Source organism: Rhincodon typus, chromosome 22 (assembly GCF_021869965.1).
Source record: "Rhincodon typus isolate 14 chromosome 22, sRhiTyp1.1, whole genome shotgun sequence".
NCBI classification, from domain to species: Eukaryota; Metazoa; Chordata; class Chondrichthyes; order Orectolobiformes; family Rhincodontidae; genus Rhincodon; species Rhincodon typus.
The window spans coordinates 941,902-961,185 of record NC_063353.1 but is presented as its reverse complement, the minus strand read 5'-3'; the positions used below and the strand labels follow the sequence as shown (position 1 = coordinate 961,185).

Below are 19,284 nucleotides of genomic sequence, written 5' to 3'. Positions count from 1 at the left end.
ACAGTGGGATAGGGTGCTGCTTATTCAGTGCAGAGGCACAGTGGGATGGGGTGCTGAATATTCAGTGCAGAGGCACAGTGGGATAGGTAGCTGCATATTCAGTACAGAGGCGGAGTGGGATAGGGTGCTGCATATTCAGTGCAGAGGCGGAGTGGGATAGGGTGCTGCATATTCAGTGCAGAGGCCCAGTGGGATGGGGTGCTGCATATTCAGTGCAGAGGTGGAGTGGGATGGGATGCTGCTTATTCAGTGCAGAGGCACAGTGGGATGGCGTGCTGCATATTCAGTGCAGAGGCACGGTGGGATGGGGTGCTGCACATTCAGTGCAGAGGTGGAGTGGGATGGGATGCTGCATATTCAGTGTCGAAGGGGAGGTGAGGTTAGACAATGGTGCATGGAACACACTGGATGCTGCACACTTTTTCTGTTGTTTGTGTTTGTCCTCCACATGCTCCACTTAATTGAAAGTCCACTGAAAGTGGTTGGAATCTTTGTGGATCCTCCTTTAATTGTTGTGTTCTGGAATAAACCATTTCTCAGTGTCAGTAGGGATTTTGTATTCATTTATGGAGGTTTTCAGGGTGGCCTCGTAGGGTTTCTTCTGCCCTTGTAGTGAACATGCTCAGGGGGTAGTTAACCACATTGCTAGGTTGTCCTGTTCTTCAAACACATGTCACAAGAAAGCTGTGTGTAATCCAGGGCCTATCTAGGGATTGAAGTGATCTGGATGGCGGGCTAACGGAGCCTGCACACTGTTGAGAGAATGTGGGCACCTTGTCGGGCAGGGCTAACCAGGGCCACACACCATCAAGAGGGAGAAGGTAGGGTGGGGTCACTTGAGGGAGGAGCTGAGACAGTAGGCTTTGCTCTAACTTATGCCAAAGGTCTCCAGCCTGGTCTCACTTCAGAACAACATCAACACAGAAACATAGCAGGAGTGGCCCATTCAGCCCAGTAAGGTACTCCATCATTTAACACAATCCTGGTTGATCCTCATCTCACCTCGATACTCTCATTCTCTCTGGAATGTAGCTCTGAAGAAGAGTTATAATGAACTCAAAACATTAAATTTTCTCTGTCTCCACAGATGCTGCCAGACCTGCTGAGTTTCTCCAGCATTCTCTGCTTTTCGGATTTCCAGCATCCGTAGTATTTCACTTTTAATTAAATGAGGCGATATGTGTAGAGGTTAAAAAACACAAAAGGTGTAAACACCTGTTGGGTGCATACTATAAGCCCACAAACATTCAGGGAGAGAGAGACAGAGTCAAATGTAATGAAATGTTAGGCCAGTGTAAGAATAATAGATTCACATTCTCATACAGCACAGAAAAAGCCCTTTGGCCCATCCAGTCTGACCGACATAACTATCACTAAAGGCACACTAATCCCATTTCCTGCACTTGTCCCATTTCCTTAAATGTTATGATATTTGAAGTGCTCGTCCAAATTTTTTTTAATGATTGTAAAGTTTCCAGCCTCCACTACCTTCCCAGGCAGTGCATTCCAGATTCCCACCACCACTGAGTGAAAACATTTTTGTTCCCAAATTCCCCCTGAAACCCCTGTTCCTTACCCTAAATCTATGCCCCCTTGTGATTGACCCCTCAAACAAGGGGAACAACTGTTCTCTATTCACCCTGTCGGTACCCCTCATAATCTTATACACCTGAATCATGTTCCCCCCTCAGTCTGCTCTAGAGAAAACCATCCTTATAACTCAATTTCTCCAACTCAGGCAACAGCCTGATGAACCTCCTCTGTAACGCCTCTAATGCTATCACATCCTTCATGTAGTGAGGTAACCAGAACTGCACACAATACTCTAGCTGCACACAATACCAACACACTGTACAACTGCAACATTGCCTCCTTGCTCTTATACTCTGTGCCATGACTGGATGAAAGCAAGTGTCCCATGTGCCTTCTTAACTATCCTACTTACACACTCTGCTGACTTCAGGGATTTGTGAATAATTAGCCCAAGATCCGTCTGTTCCTCTAAGCCACCCAGTGTCCTACCATTCATTAAATACTCCCTCATCTTATTTCTTCTTCCAAAGTGCATCACCTCGCGCTTATCAGGGTTAAATACCACCTGCCACTGGCCTGTCCATCTGACCAACCCAACTGTATCTTCCTGTAACCTACATCATTCTTCTTCGCTATTAACCACTCTTCCAATCTTAAAGTCATTGAAAATTTGCTTAACACTCCCCCACGTTTTCATCAATATTATGTATGTATATAACAAATAATAAGGGTCCCAGTCCTGATCCTCATGGTACACCGCTGGACACCGGTCTCCAGTCACTCAAACAGCCTTCTACCAGTTGTCTACCAGTGCCCTTGTGTCCTATTACTAAGCCAGTTTCTGATCCATCTCGCCAAGTTTCCATCCATTCCCGTGTGCTTTAACCTTCTCATGTGGGACCTTAGTGTCTCCCATGTGGGATCTTAGAGTCATAGAGGTCGACAAGGAAAGAGGCCCTTCGGCCCAACTTGCCTATGCTGCCCAGTTTTCACAAGTTAAACTAGTCCCATTCACCTGGGTTTGGTCCATATCCTTCCATACCTATCCTATCCATGTACCTGTCTAAATGTTTCTTAAATGGCAAAATTGTACTCATATCCATCACTACCTCTGGCAGCCGGTTCCAGGCACTCACCACCCTCTTGTCAAAAGCTTTGCTAAAATCCAAATAAACTGCATCAACTGAGCTTTCCTCATCCACACACTTGGTCACATTTTCAAAAGATTCTAATAAATTTGTTAGGCATGACTTCCCTCTGACAAAGCCTTGCTGACTATCCCTAATTAAGCATTGCCTTTCCAAGTGGGTATTAATTTGCTGCTTCAGAATTTTCTCCAATAGTTTTCCTACCACTGACATGAGACTCACGAGTCTGTAATTTCCTGGTTTATAACTACACCCTTCTTAAAAAGTGGAATCATACTTGCCATCCTCCAGTCATCTGGCACTTGCCCCCTGGCCAGAGAAAAAATAAAAATTTGTGTCAGAGTCCCTGCAATTTCCTGTCTCACCTCCCACAGCATCCTGGCATGCAGTTCATCCAGGCCAGGGGATTTGTCTGTTTTTAATCCCAAAAGAACTTCCAATACCTCTGCACTGTGCAAGTTCCTCACAGTCCCTTTTCCTGAATTCCATACATACATTCTCCTTTTCCACAGTGAAGACTGAAGAGAAGTATTCATTTAACATCTTTCCAATATCCTGCAGCTTCACACAGGGGTTGCCCCCTTGGTCCCAAATGGGCCCTACTCTTTCTCTGGTTAACCTCTTCCCTTTAATGTATTTATAAAATATCTTGGGATTCTCCCTAATCTTGTTCACAAGTCCTTTCTCGTCCCCCGTTTTTACTCTTCTAATTGCTTTCTTAAGTTCCCTCCTGCACTTCCTGTATTCCTCTATAGCTGCAGCTGAAATGCTCCCTTTGGACTTGTTAAAAGCCCTTCTCTTCTTCCTTATCCATTCCTGAATTGTCCTAGACATCCAGGGTTCTCTGAACTTATTGCTCCTACATTTCCATCTAAAGGGTACATGTTGGACCTGCACTGTCCCCAGTTCCTTATTGAACGCCCCCCACTGCTCTGTTGTAGACTTACCATCAAGGAGCTGTTTCCACTACTGTGGCTAGATCCTGCTATGGGGGTGGCGGGGGTGGGGGGGGAGGAGTTGGTGGGGGGTGCGGGGTCGGTGTTGGAAATTAAAAAAAGACATTAGGAAAGCAAAGAGAGTGTACTTTAGGGAAGGAAACTGCCATCCTTACCTGGTCTGGCCTACACATGACTCCAGACCCACAGCAATGTGGTTGACTCTGAACTGCCCTCTGGACAATTAGGGATTGACAATAAATGCTGCCCAGCCAGTGACGTCCTCATCCCGTTAATGAATAAAGAAAAAATAAATTCCCACATGCTGATCAATGCTCTTAAGTTCATCAGTCTTACCAGTCAGGCTTCTTGCATTAAAACAGATACAATTTAGCTTTCCAGTTCTCCCATGTCTTCTCTGCCTGCTGGACTGTCCTACCATTCCATCTATATTTGACTCAACTTTGCTCCCAACTTTACATCTGCTGTGTTCCACCCCCACCACCCCCACCTCACTTCCCAGTTTAAAACTTTCCAAACAGCTCAAGCAAACCTTCCAGCAAGGATATTAGACCCATTCTAGTTCAGATGAAACCTGTCCAGGTTTTACAGGTCCCATCTGCCACAGAAACTGTCCGAGTGATCCAAAAATCTAAAGCTGTCCCTCCAACATTGCTTTGGCCATGCATTTCACCCTACCTGTCTTCCTATTCCTGTACTCAGTAGGACAGGGTATCCTGGAGGTTGCAATCTTAGTAGTCCTCCTCTTTAATCTGCTACCTCACTCTCTAAATTCCTGTTGCAGAATTTCATTTCTTTTTTTATCCATGTCATTGGCACCAATGTGTACCATGATTCTGGCTGTTCATCCTCCCCCTTCAGAATGTCTTGCAGCAGCTCTGAAACATCCCTGATTCTGGCACCAGGGAGTCAACATACCATTCATGCTACAAAAACAAAGTTGCTGGAAAAGCTCAGCAGGTCTGGCAGCATCTGTGAAAGAAAAAACAGAGTTAACGTTTCGGGTCCGGTGACCCTTCCTCAGTACCATTCATGCTGCCACAAAACTGCCTGTCAGTTCTGCTTAGAATTGAGTCCCCTCTCAGTAAAACTGTCCCAGATTTTTCCTCCCCTGTTGTGTAGAAGAGCCAGCTGTAATGCCACAAACTTGGCTGTTGCTGCTTTCCCCTGAAAGGAAATCTGCTTTCCTCCCCACTCACCCCCCCCAAACAGTATCCCACAGGCTATATCTGTTTGAGAGGGGGTTAGCCACAGGGGACTCCTGCACTACATGCCCTCACTCACTAATCTTCCTGGTGGTGACCCAACAGTTTCTGCCTGTATGGCCTGTGGTGTGAGTACGGATCTCTCTGTCTGAAGAGGTGGTTAAGTGAAAACATTTAAACTGTGTTTAGGTATTCACTTGCATTGCCATAGCCTCCAGGGAAGCTGGAAATTGGACTAATATAGTCAGATCATTATTGACCAGTGTTCACATGATGGGTCGAATGGCCTCCTTCTGTGCTGTAAATGTCTATGAGCCTTCTGTGGTAGAGAATTCAGTGGGTTCACTACCCTTCAAGTGAAGGAATTTCTCGTTTTGATCTGAAATGGTCTACTGGGTATCCTGAGATTGTGATCCCTATTCTGGACTCTGTGGTCAAGGTAAGCATCACTTCTACATCCAATCCGTCTAGCCTTGTCTGAATTTTATATATTTTACTGAGATCCCCCGTCATTATTCTAAATTCAGTCCACCCATATGACAAACCTACCATCCCAATATTCAGTCTGGTGAACTTTTGCTGAACTCCCTCTATAGCAGCGTACCTTTTTGTAGACAAGGAGACCAAATTGCACACAACACATCAGGTATAGTCCCACCAAGGCTCTGTAGATTGACAGTAAGACTTCCTTGCTTCTGTACACCAAGCTCTGTCACTCAACTAATTTCACGTTCATGTTGCTACTGTCCCTTTTATTCCATGAGCTATAAACGTTCTCACAATATAGACTGCAGTTTGCTTTGTACACTCTCCTGTGCCGGCCCTGGGACACAGTCCTCCTTTAAAGGCTCTATATAAATACAAATTGTTGTTGTCGTTGAGTCAAGTTTATTTTCTAAGTAAGACACTGAATCAAATACTTTTAGAAATAAAATGCAGAGTAAAATTTCAAAATTTGCAAATGATTCCAAATAATTATCAAGGAAAACTCCAAGGCTTTTTACACGAATGTGAGGAATAAGGGAATGACCAGAGAAAGGGTAGGGCCGGTCAAGAATTGTAAAGGGAATTTGTGCACGGAGCCTACAGAGATAGGAGAGGTCCTTAATGAATGCATTTCTTCAGTATTCACAACTGAGACGGGCCTATTTGTAGAGGAGGACAGTGTGAAACAGGCTGGTAGGCTAGAGGAGGTGGATGTTAGTAAGGAAGATGTGCTAGGAATTTTGAGGAAGTTGAAGAAAACTAAGTCCCCTGGGCCTGATGGGATTTATCCAAAGATTCTATGGGAAGCGAGGGAAGAGATCGCAGGGCCTTTGGTGATGATCTTTTCGTCCTCACTATCCATGGGTATAGTGCCGGAAGATTGGAGAGAGGCAAACGTCATTCCCTTGTTCAAAAAAGGGAATAGGGATAATCCCGGAAATTACAGGCCAGTTAGTCTTACATCAGTGGTGAACAAATTATTGGAAAGGGCTCTGAGAGATAGGATTTATGATCACTCGGAAAGGCACAGTTTGATTCGTGATAGCATGGATTTGTGAGGGGTAGATCATGCCTCACAAACCTTATTGAATTCTTTGAAGAGGTGAATGCGAGGTGATGCATTTTGGAAGATCCAATTCAAGAGCGAGCAATACGGTAAATGGAAAAGCCCTGGGGAAAATTGATGCACAGAGAGTTCTGGGTGTTCAGGTCCATTGTACCCTGAAGGTGACAACGCAGGTCGATAGAGTGGTCAAGAAGGCATACGGCATGCCTTCATTCATCGGACAGGGTATTGAGTACAAAAGTTGGCAGGTCATGTTACGGTTGTATAGGACTTTGGTTCAACCACATTTGGAATACTGCATACAGTTCTGGTCGACACATTACCAAAAGGATGTGGATGCTTTGGAGAGGGTGCAGAGGAGGTTCACGAGGATGTTGCCTGGTATGGAGGGTGCTAGCTATGAAGAGAGGTTGAGTAGATTAGGATTATTTACATTAGAAAGACGGAGGTTGAGGGGGTACCTGATTGAGGTCTACAAAATTATGAGAGGTATAGACAGGGTGGATAGCAAGAAGCTTTTTCCCAGAGTGGGGGACTCAATTACTAGGGGTCACGATTTTAAGGTGAGAGGGGAAAAGTTTAAGGGAGATATGCATGGAAAGTTCTTTACGCAGAGGGTGGTGGGTGCCTGGAACGCGTTGCCAGCGGAGGTGGTAGAGGCGGGCACGATAGCATCATTTAAGATGTATCTAGACAGATACATGAATGGGCAGGGAGCAGAGAGATGCAGATCCTTGGAAAATAAGCGACAGGTTTAGATAGAGGATCTGGATCGGCGCAGGCTTGGAGGGCCAAAGGGCCTGTTCCTGTGCTGTAATTTTCTTTGTTCTTTGTTCTTTGTGACCAAACACGTGGATGAAGGTAGAGCAGTGGATGTGGTACACATGGATTTAAGTAAGGCGTTTGATAAGGTTCCCTATGGTAGGCTCATGAAGAAGGTAAGGAGGCATGGGATAGGGGGAAAAGTGGCAGATTGGATTCAGAATTGGCTGACCCTTAGAAGACAAAGGGTGGTAGTGGATGGAAAATATTCAACATGGTGCTCAGGTACGAGTGGTGTACCACAAGGATCTGTTCTGGGTTCTCTTCTATTTGTGATTTTTGTAAATGATTTGGATGAAGGAGTGGAAGGGTGGATTAGCAGGTTCGCGGATGATACAAAGGTGGGTCGCGTTGTGTACAGTGCGGAGGGCTGTTCTAGGTTACAAAGGGACATTGATAGGATGCAGAGCTGGGCTGAGAAGTGGCAGATGGAGTTTAACCCTGAAAAGTGTGAGGTGATTCATTTTGGAAGGACAAACTTAAAAACAGAATACAGGGTTAATGGAAAGATTCTTGGCTGTGTGGAGGAGCAGAAGGATCTTGCGGTTCATGTCCACAGTTCCCTGAAAGCTGAGTGGATAGAGTTGTTAAGAAGGCATATGGTGTGTTAGCTTTCATTAATAGAACGATTGAGTTCAAGAGCCGTGAAGTTATGCTCCAGCTATACAAAAGCCTGGTTTGGCCACATCTGGAGTATTGTGTCCAGTTCTGGTCGCTTCATTACAGGAAAGATGTGGAAGCGTTGGAAAAGGTGCAGAGGAGATTTACCAGGATGTTGCTTGGAATGAAGGGAAGGTCTTACGAGGAAGGTTGAGAGAGCTAGGGCTTTTCTCTTTAGAATGACGAAGGATGAGAGGTGACTTGATAGAGGTGTACAAAATGATCAGAGGTATAGACACAGTGGACAGCCAGAGACTTTTTCCTAGGGTGGAGGTAGCTATTAATAGGGGGCATAGTTTAAAGTGCGTGGAGGTAGATATAGGGGAGACGTCAGAGGTAGGTTCTTTACTCAGAGAGTGGTCGAGGCTTCGAATGCATTGCTGGAGAGGGTAGTGGTGTCAGCCTCATTAGGGGCATTTAAGCGGCTATTAGATAGGCATATGGATGATAGTATATGGTAGGGTTGGAAGTTAGATCGACCTTAGCTTTAGGGTAAAAGTTCGGCACAACATCGTGGGCCTGTACTGTGCTGTACTGGTCTATGTTCTACGTTCTATTCCAAATTTGGGGCAATGGAAAATAATGAGGATGATACCTTTAGATCACAACAAAACAGAAGAAAGATAATGGGAATGGACAGATAGTGAGAATGGACAGATAGTGAGAATAAACAGATAGTGAGAATAAACAGATGGTGAGGAGAATGGACAGAAAGTGAGGAAAGTGAACTGATAGTGAGGTGGATGGACAGATATTGAGAATGGAACAGCAAGAATGGACAGATGGTGAAGAAAATGAACAGGTGGTGAGAAGAGTAGACTGATAGTGAACAGAATGGAGAAATAGAATTCAATACAGGAATGTGTGAAGTGATGAATTTTGCCAGAAAGGATGGGGCAGGACTTCCCAAAGTGTGGTCCAGGACTTCCAGTGGGGTCATGAGTTGAAACGGTGGAATTGCAGGCTCTGACACAGTAATGGCTGCTGTGGAGTTCTGACTGAATATAACGAGCGTACTCCTGCTCTGATACTTATGTTCAGAGGCCCTCTCCCCTCCACCAGCTCTCACAAGTCTCTCTGCACATCCAATTCCCACTGAGATGTTTTCTCCCCCATTCTCTCACAACCTTTTTCAATCCTTGAGATAGGGTCACAGGGTGAGCAAGTTTGGGAAGAGGGGTTCATGTTGCACAGATTCTTGAAGGCAGATCCAACCAAGAGAGTGATGAGCAAGATATATGGGATCTTGGGCATTATAAGAATTGACATTGAGCACAAGAAAGTTTATACTGATCATTATAAAACTCTGGTTGAGCCTCAACTGGAGTATTGTGTTCAGTTCTGGTCATTGCACTTTAGGAAGTGTACAAGAGTCCCTGTAAGAGTGCAAAGAGATTTACCAGAATGGGTCCAGAAGCAAGGGATTTTAGTGACAGGGTTTGGCTAGGGAGGCTGAGGCTGCTTTCCTTGGAGCAAAGGAGACTGAGAGGAGATTTGATCAAGCTGGACAGAAATAAACAGGTTTGGATAAGGGAAACAAGGAAAAACTGATGGTACAACAACTAGAGAATACAGTTTTAAAGTCTTAGAGAAGAGATGCAAGAGGGACGTGAGGAGCATGTTTTTAGTGGGGAGTGTTTCCAGCTTGATCCTTATGAGGAGGTGGAAGCCGAGACAAGTGATTTCAAAGTGAACATCTGAAGGCAATAAATCTGCTGGCCTGTGAGGATTGAGCCCAGGGATGGATTGTTTGCATTGCTTTATAGGGAGCCAGCATGGATTTGATGGACTGAATAGCCTCCGTTGGTGCTGTAATCACTCTGATTCGTTGACTCACCACACATGCTACTCAATACAGAACTCTGACTTGCTGTGATCGAAAATGATTAAATCTGTGCTTGGTGAAAGACAGGGATACCACCTACTGCCCTAGTGTGGTTTAATTTGCTGAACCACATGTTGATTGCTCATTTCTTATTCCGCAGATGATTCCTGCCATTCAGCAATTCATCGCAGTGAAAATGGATGCTGCTTACATCGAGCCTCCAACCTTTGATCTTCAACACAGTTATAAGGGTTCCAGGCATTTCACTCCACTCATCTTTGTCCTTTCAGCTGGAGCTGATCCCATGGCCTTACTGATGAGATTCGCTGAGGAACAAGGTATTGCTATTGTCAGTGACAGTGTCTTACTTAGAAAATACAGTTAAACTTGACTCAACAACAACAACAATTTGTATTTATATAGAGCCTTTAAAGTAGGAAGCTGACCCAGGGCCTGCACAGGAGTGTGTACAAAGCAAACTGCAGTCTACATTACATAAGGGATTGTTGGGGAAAATGACTCAAACCTCAGTCCAGAGTGTTCAGGAGCATTGTTAAAGATGAATGAGCGGTGAGAGGTTAAGGACGGAGCTCCTGAGTTCATGGTCTATTGGCAACTGAAGGCATGTGCGGTGATAAAAACTGTGAATTTGCAAGAGGGCAGGATTAGGGAATACAGGAATTTTGGAAGGCTTTAGATCAAGAAGAGGTTACAGAGATAGGAAAGGGTGAGAGCACAGAGGGAATCCCATGAGTGGTGAGTTGGTGTTTCAGTCATTCAACTGAAAATGGGTTTATCACAAAAGTTAAATATTCTTAATTGGGTAACTAGTCTACTTTCTGGAAAATCACTGATAATTATTTTGAATAACTATACTAAATTATCAAAAACATAGAAAGTGCAGGAGAAACACAGTTGGTCTGGCAGTGGCTGTGGAGAGAGAAATTGCATTAATATTTTGAGTTTTGGAATGTGACTTATTCAGATTAGTGTCTGAATATGAGTCTTATTCAGAACTCTGAACTATTTACTGGTTTGATTCTTGCGTAGGCTGTGTAAATTAAGTAGTTGTTGTGATTTAAATAATGCTCTGGCACCTGGTAACTATAAGTTAATTTGAACAGTCTGGATATTGATCCACAATCAGCAGAAACTTGCTGAGCAGACCAATTTGATTTGGAGGCTTTTTTTGAGGCTAGGGCCAATATTTTATAAGCAAAATACTAGTGTGTAACTAGTGTAAACAATCTTGCCATTCCTTCACTGTTGCTGGGTGAAAATCTTGGAATTCCCTCCTTAATAGCATTGTGGATCTACCGACAACACATGTACTGCAGCAGTTCAAGAAGGCAGCTCACCTCCACCTTCACAAGGGCAACTAGGGATTGGCAATAAATGCTGGCCAGCCAGTGATGTCCTGTGAATGAATAGAGAGGGGGAAAAAAATCACAGAGGGAGGATTTGCAGCTATGTTTGAAATTCTGCAATTTTTCTTCCTGCTTGGCCAATTTCAAGCAGGCTGGTGGCAACTCTCACCCCTCATGTCCAGGCAGAATGTAGTCATTAGTTCAAATCAGAATTTCTGGTCACTAAATGAAGCCCACATAATGTAGGAAGGCCTTGTTTCTTGGGTTGGGCACACATTCTATTGACTATTTTTTAACCTGTGATCTAACATATTGTGGGTAAGTCATTTAATATTCAGCTTTGCAGAAAATATGTCAGAAAGATCTGCTCCACAGAGTTTGACAAAAATGTTCAATTCCTCAAAGCTTGTAGTCTTTTTTATTTGTTCATAGGATGTGGCCATCTCTTCATTTTATTGTCTTTCCCCAATTGCCCAGGAGCATCTGTTCTTGAACCACTACAGCCCTTGGGGTATAGCTATACCCATAGCAATGTTAGGGAGTTTCAGGCTTTTTACCCAGTGACAGTTAACGAATTGCAATACAGTTCCAAGTCAGGATGGTGTATGGCTTGGAGAGGAACTTTGGTATTCTCATGTGTCTTCTGTCCTTGTTCGTCTAGGGGATAGAGGTCACAGGTTTAGAAGATGCTGTCAGAGAAGCCCCACTGAGTTACTGCAGTGCATTTTATAAATGGAACACACGGCCGCCATAGTGTGCTGGTGGTGGGGGGAGTGAATATTTGAAGGTGGTGCCAGTCAAGCAGGCTGCTTTGTCCTGGATGGTGTCAAAGTTCTTCAGTGTTGTTGGAGCTGCACTTATCCAAGCAAATGAAGATTATTCCATTACACCAGTGTGTCTCTTGTGCCTTGTATATGGTGGACAGACTTTGGGGAGACAGAAGATGAGTTACTGGCTGCTGAGTTCCAGGCTTCTGATCTGCTCTTGTACTCACTGTATCTGTATGGTTGGTCCAGCTCAGTTTCTGATAAATGGTAACTTCAAGATTGTTGATATGTTGGATTCAGCCCTTGTAATGCTGAAGAAAATCGAGGGTTGGTAGTTGCATTCTCTCTTATTGGATTTGGTTATTGCCTGGCACTTGGGTGGTGCAAGTTCTACTTGGCAGTTGTCAGCCTAAACACGAATATTGTCCAGGTCTTGCTGCATTTGGACATGGACTGCCTCAGTATCTCAAGTGTCAGTATTGAACATATGCAGTCATCAGGGAACATCCTTATTTCTGAGCTTATGATAGACAGAAGAAAATTGATGAAGCAACTGAAGCTGGTTGGGGAAAGGACAGTACCCGATGGAACTCAAGGCCCTTATAATGCAGTTGTAAAGTTCCTACCTCTGAGCCAGGAGACCTGGGTTCAAGTCCCATTTGTTCCAGAGGTGTGTAATAACATCCCTGAACAGGCTGGTTAGAAAATATCTACCCTGAGAAATTCCTGCCAGCTGTCCTGGAACTGTGATGTTTGAACTCCCATTCAACAACGTTTGTCTTCCTTTTTATGAGGTAATGTCACAGTAGAAGAAAAAAGTGTAGAATTGTTAAAAAGACAAGTCTTAAGTACTGTATCTTACTGCACGGAATATTCACAATAAAATAGAGAAGTAGTATTAGATAAACTAATGGGGCTAAAGGCCCCTGATGGCCTGCATTCTAGGATCTGAAAAGAAGTAGCTACAGAGATCGTAGATGCCTAGATTGTAATTTTCCAAAAATCCTTAGACTCTGAGAAGGTTTGGAAAACTATCAATGTGACATGCCACAAAAGGTTAAGTCATAAGGGCCCATTTGTTGTTGGAGGTAGGACATTGGCTAATGAGCAGGAAACAGCAAGTGGAGATAAGGAGTTCTTTATCAGTTTGGCAATCTGGAATCAGTTGGGTTCCACAGGGATTAGCACTGGGACCTCAACTGTTTACAATGTATATAGATGACTTGGGGGAAGGAAGCAAATGTACTGTAGCCCAAAAATAGGTGGAAAGGCAAGTTGCGAGAAGGAAAGAGACAGTTTACACAGAGATATTGATAGGTTAAGTAAGTGAGCAAAAAGTTGGCAAATGGAATATAATGTAGGAAAATGTGAACTTGTTCCTTTTGGAAGGAGGAATGAATGAACAGAGTATTTAAATGAAGAAAAACTGCATAAAGCTGCAACACAAAGGGACTTGGGGATATTTGTACACCAAACACAGAATGTTGGCCCATATTTCAAGGGGTTTGGAGTATAAGAATAGGAAAGTTTTACTGCAACTGTACAAGATGCTGGTGAGACCACATCTGGAGTACTGTGAGAACTTTTGGTCCCATTATTTAAGGAAAGATATAATTTCATTGGAGGCATATCAGAGAAGGTTCAATTAGGATGACCCTTGATTTGGAGAGAAATTCTTATGAGCAAATGGTGAACGGGTTGGGACTGTACTTATTGGAGTTTAGAAGAATGAGAGGTGATCTCATTGAAATATATAGGATTCTTAATGGATTTGACAGGGTAAATGCTGAAAGGATGTTTCCCCTCATGGGAGAGTCTAGGATCAGTGGGCATAGTCTCAGGATAAAGGTACATGAATTTAAGACTGAGATGAGGAGGAATTTCTTCTCTCAGAAGATTGAGTCTTTGGAAGTCCTTGCCACAGAGAGCTGCACAAGTGTCCTTGTGCATATTTAAGGCTAAGATGGATAGATTCTTGATTGGTAGGGGAATCAAGGTTTATGGGGAAAAGGCATGAAAGTGGATGTGAGGACTGTCAGATCAGCCATGATCCTATTGAATAGTGAAGCAGGTTTGAGGGGCCAAATGGCCTGCACCTGTTCCTATTTCTTATGATCTTATGGTCTTAACGTCAGCAACGCCTCCAAAAAATCCTGGAAATCCAGTTGCAGGATAGGCATTCCCATATCAGCATCCCCAATCAGATCAACATCCCAGTGTTGAAGCATGAGTTACAGTCAGTCAGTTGAGCTAGCACACATTGTGCCTGACACAAGACTTCCAAAACAAGCTGTCTACTCAGAGTTCCAGCATGGCAAGCAGTTACCAGGAGGACAAAGGAAATGTTATACATGCTGCCTTCTAGGTACATCTGGTCTAACTAGAAAAGTATCTTCTTGTAAACAAGATATAGTTGATTGCATTTCTGCAACTATTTACATGTTACAAAGATATATGTTATTACAGCAACTGTTAGGAGGGCCTAGTCGCAGCTCTGACTCCTTCAAAATCCTTCGTTATCTCCCCCACCCCACCCAGTCCTTGTGACATTATTACATTGGATAGTGCTTATGCCAACAAATCAGTATTAATTCTTTCAGACCCATACAACAATACCTCTCTACAATTTTCACAAATTAACCTCCAATTTTACAGATCGACACAACCAAACTCCATTTCTTTCTCTCTAGCTAAATCCACAAAAGTCTGAATCCTCAGATTTCTCAATTTCTGTCTATAAGCTTCTGGAGCTAACTCATATGCATCAAGCACAGCAATTTTAACTGTGCCATCTGCAGACTGTACATCAGAAACAGTTGAATATATCTCCAAAGTTTTTTCCTACTAAAACACTTTGTAGTAGGATTATCCAAATTTCTTGTATCACTGAGTCTTCAGAGCAATTTTCTCAAATTATATGTAACATATTTCATCACTTCCCTCTCTGAGTTTTGGCATGAGGCAAATATTCTTTGTCACATTAAAGACAAGTATTAAATCATCAGTCTGCTGGTTATTCTCTGATCATGTAATCAAAGCCTTTCTCTGTGTAGTTCAAATTTCCAAGCTTCACTTTCTCTTAGCAATTTTCTTTTACCGTTTTTCAAGTTTGGATTTAACTTTTTGGATTTTCTTTTCTCTTTCCACTTTTACTTTCTCTTTCCACTTTTACTTTCTCTTTCTCCCCCGCCTTCCTCCTTTATCACCCCTTTTGTATTCAGACTCTTTCCAGATCTCTCTCTCTCAGGAGTTCAAGTTGCTTCACTTGTAAGTGAATCCTAGAGGTCACAGTTATATGTCATCTTTACTTCCCCAAGATACTCTCCTTGAGCTAATACTTCAACAATTTTTGCTTTCATGATGCCAACATGTTACCCTATTTCCAACTTTTCTGCTACTACTCTTAAATTAACGTTTTTTACTTGCTGCCTCGCACTTAAAGATGCATTATTTTGAGAAAAGCTTCAACAATCAACAAAGCCATTTTAATTCTTCACTAAATTCAACAAAAAGAACTGAAATCTTATGTTTATGTAAGTGCTGGTCAAACTTCTTGTAGAGATCTATACCTTTTAAAACTAAATTTGAACTACTGGTTGATAGCTAAAAGAATGACATGACAAGGTTTTTGTATTTTACAACCTTTACTGTAATAAATAACTAAAAATGCGATTGACTAAACACCATTTTCTTTTTGTTTGCAACCTATATTTTAATCTACAGAGAGAAATGTTTGTCTTTCATTCTCATCATACAACATACTCTCCACTGGAATTATAATGATTCCCTCAAGCAGTCCACAGGTGCTCCCAGTTTCCAAAGATGCTCCAGTTTCCTGGAGTAGTATCTTTGAAAGTCAATTCTCTTTCACTATTGAAATAAATAGACAGTTTAAGATGTAACTGTTTACGAGCAGGCACTCTCAAGACTTGTCTGGGACTTTGGGGAATTATTGGTACATAGGCTACTGCCATTATCTCCAAACATAAACATCTTGCATGTTCTTCCCCGTGAGATAACTGCCCCCTCCCTTAACCTGTAACAACAAAACCATCCCAGCTTGCTGCCAAGCAGACTTTAGAACAGGTCACATGACCCCTGCATTTCACCCTTCTTTTAAAAATACTATTCCAAACATCATAATCTTATAAACCTCAGAACAGTTAACAAAAACCATCAAGGCAACTTGCATAAGCAATTTTCATTAATCTGGATGTTCAAACTGTGATGGGGGTCTGGGTGATCCAAGTTGGAGGATGGGAAAAAGTTATGGCTGTAAGAGCTGCGCCTTTTTTGAGGTATCTTCAGTGTTGGAGCTGATTTCATCAAATTCTGTGAGCAGTAATTACTGTATTATAAGCTGTTGCATTGTTTTGGAACTTTGGGAAAAAGGATCGAAACAATGGCATTTTAAAAAGGAGGAAGAGAGACAAAGGTAGTGACCACATGGGAAGTGAATCAAACAGAGCAGTAAACCTACACGGCTGTCTGACTCGCAATAACCTGTACAACTAACTGCCTCTGCTGTTTGGCTTCAAGTATCTCTGGACATTGGAGTTTGTCTAAGAAAAATTAACAAACAGTGAAATTCACAGCTGAAGTTGGAGTGGGGGAGTTCACAGCAGGGGCACAGTTAAGTGGCTAGTTTTAAAGTGTAACCTTACTGTGTATTTTTTGTAAATCTACAACAGTGAATAGGGTGGGTTATTATTTGATTATATGTTTTTATTGAGATCAGTCTCTTGATTAAACTTTAAAAATATAAAAAACATAGCTACTAAGCTCAGCTGGATCAGTATGTTCAGAGCAATAAGACAGTGCTATTTTCTGGGTCTGTACGTTGTTTAAGATGCAAAGATGGCCTTTAGTACAGTGATGTGCTCTTCCAGTTCAATGTGGGAGATTAGGGAGGATTTCCATGTTCCTGATGATTATGTCTGCAGGAAGTGTGTTTCTTTGCAAATCCTATCGGATCACATGGATTGGTTGGAGCAGTAGTTAGAGGCAATGAGGAATTTACAGGAGTAGGGGGTGTGATGGATGGTAGTTTCAGGGAGGGGGATAAACCACAGATACAGTCGGGGAGAAGGGGTTACCTCCAGGAAAGGTAGGAGGGGTAGGCAGGTAGTGCAGGAGTCTCCTGTGGCTATCCCTACCTCAAACAAGTATGCTGTTTTGGAAAATGTAGGGGAATGTAGCAGTGACAGCCAGGTTTCTGGTACTGAGGCAGGCTCTAATGTACTGAGGGTAATGCCAGATTCCAAGCAATCGATTGTGATAGGGGACTGTCTAGTCAGAGACAGAGGTTTCTGCGTCCGACAGCGAGATGTAAGAATGGTGTGTTGCCTCACTGGATATCTCGGAGAGAGTGCAGAATAGTCTCAAAGGGGAGAGGGACCAGCAGGATGTCATTGAACACGTTGGAACTAACGACATAGGAACAAAAAAGGACAAAATTCTAAGGAGAGAATATAGGAAGTTAGGCAGGATTTAAAAAGGAGGTTGTCGAGTGTAGTAATATCTGGTTTACTCCCAGTGCCACGAGCTATTAAGGGTAGGATTAGGAGGATGGAACAGATGAATGCATGGCTGAGGAACTGGTGCAGGGGAGATGGATTCACATTTTTGGATCATTGGAATCTTTTCTGGGGTAGAAGTGACCTGTATAAGAAGGACGGGTTGCACCTGAATTGGAAGGGGACTAATGTACTGGTGGGGAGATTTGCTAGAGCTGCTCAGGAGGATTTAACCTAGTGGAGAAGGGTGGGGGGAGTGGGGGGTACCCAGGTACATAGTGAAGAACGAGATCAGTCTGAGACTGCTAAGGTTGGGAAAAGGAGTAATTCAAACAGTCAGGGCAGACAGAAACAAAGCAGAGAATGAGGTAGGGCTGATAAATTAAACATCATTTATTTCAATGCAAGAGGCCTAACAGGTAAGGCAGATGAATTCAGGGCATGGTTGGGAACTTGGGACTGGGATATCATAGCGATTACAGAGACATGTGTCAGGGATGGACAGGACTGACAGTTTAACCTTCCAGGATACAGATGCTATAGGATGGATAGAAAGATGGGGGAGAGGCAAGAGAGGAGGGGGAGTGGCATGTTTTGATTAGGGATAACATTATGGCTGTACTTGGGGAGGATATTCATGGGAATATGTCCAGAGAAGTTATTTGTTGGAACTGAGAGCACTTTGGGGCCAGTGACCATAATTCTATTAGTTTTAAAATAGTGATGGAAAAGGATAGACCAGATCTAAAAGTTCAAGTTCTAAACTGGAGGAAAGCCAATTTTGATGGTGTTAGGCAAGAACTTTCAAAAGTTGATTGGGGTGGATGTTTGCAGGTAAAGGAAAATGGGAACCTTTCAAAAATGAGATAACGGGAGTCCAGAGTTGTGGACTTTACTAGTTTCAAAATCTTCCCACCCCCGGCCTCATCCCATGACCAACCCTCCCTCTCATCCCCACCTCCTTGACCTGTCCGTCTTCTCTCCACCTATCCGCTCCTCCCACCTCACTGACCAATCCCCACCACTGCCTACCTGCACTCGCCTATCACCATCCCACCTACCTTGCCCAGCCCCATCCCTCCTCTCTCTATTTATTTCAGAGCCCCCTTCCCCCTCCCCCCATTTCTGAAGAAGGGTCCCGACCCAAAACGTCAGCTTTCCTGCTCCTCTGATGCTGCCTGGCCTGCTGTGTTCCTCCAGCTCCCAACCGTGTTATCCAGAGATGGTATGTTCCTGTTAGGGTGAAGGGCAAGGCTAGTAGGTGGAGGGAATGCTGGATGACTAGAGAAATTGAGGTTTTGGTTAAGAATAAGAAGGAAGCATATGTCAGGTATAGACAGCAGGGATAGAGGAATATAAGGGCGGTAGGAGTATACTTAAGAGGGAAATCAGGAGGGCACAAAGGAGACATGAGATAGCTTTGACAAGTAGATTTAAGGAAAGTCCAAAGGGATTCTACAAATACATTAAGGACAAAAGGGTAACTAGGGAGGGAATAGGGCCCCTTAAAGATCAGCAAGGCCACCTTTGTGTGGAACTGCAGGAGACGGAGGCAGTACTAAACAATACTAAATTTTGCATCTGCGTTTACTGTGGAGAAGGATATGGAAGACGTAGAACATGGGGAAATAAATAGCAACATCTTGAAAAATGTCCATATTACAAAGAGGAGGTGCTGGACATCTTAAAACACATAAAGGTGGATAAATCCCTGGGACCTGATCAGGTGTACCCTAGAACTCATGGGAGGCTAGGGAGGTGATTGCTGTGCCCCTTGCTGAGATATTTCTATCATCAATAGCCACAGGTGAGGTGCTGGAAAACTGATGCTTGTCTAACATGGTGCCGCTATTTAAGAAAAGTGGTAAGTAAAAGCCAGGGAACTATAGACTGGTGAGCCTGACATCAGTGGTAGGCAAGTTGTTGGAGGGAA

General features: G+C 43.3%; 1 protein-coding gene across 1 annotated transcript in view; it reads left to right on the top strand.

The window, feature by feature from the left end:
• The window catches only part of LOC109934535 (dynein axonemal heavy chain 3-like), a 429,003-nt gene that overhangs the window by 399,277 nt on the left and 10,442 nt on the right, over nucleotides 1-19,284 (top strand). Inside the window, exon 69 of the mRNA XM_048610380.1 lies at nucleotides 9,862-10,039. Within this exon, the coding sequence (XP_048466337.1) occupies nucleotides 9,862-10,039 (178 nt within the window). The remainder of the gene's footprint in view (nucleotides 1-9,861; nucleotides 10,040-19,284) is intronic.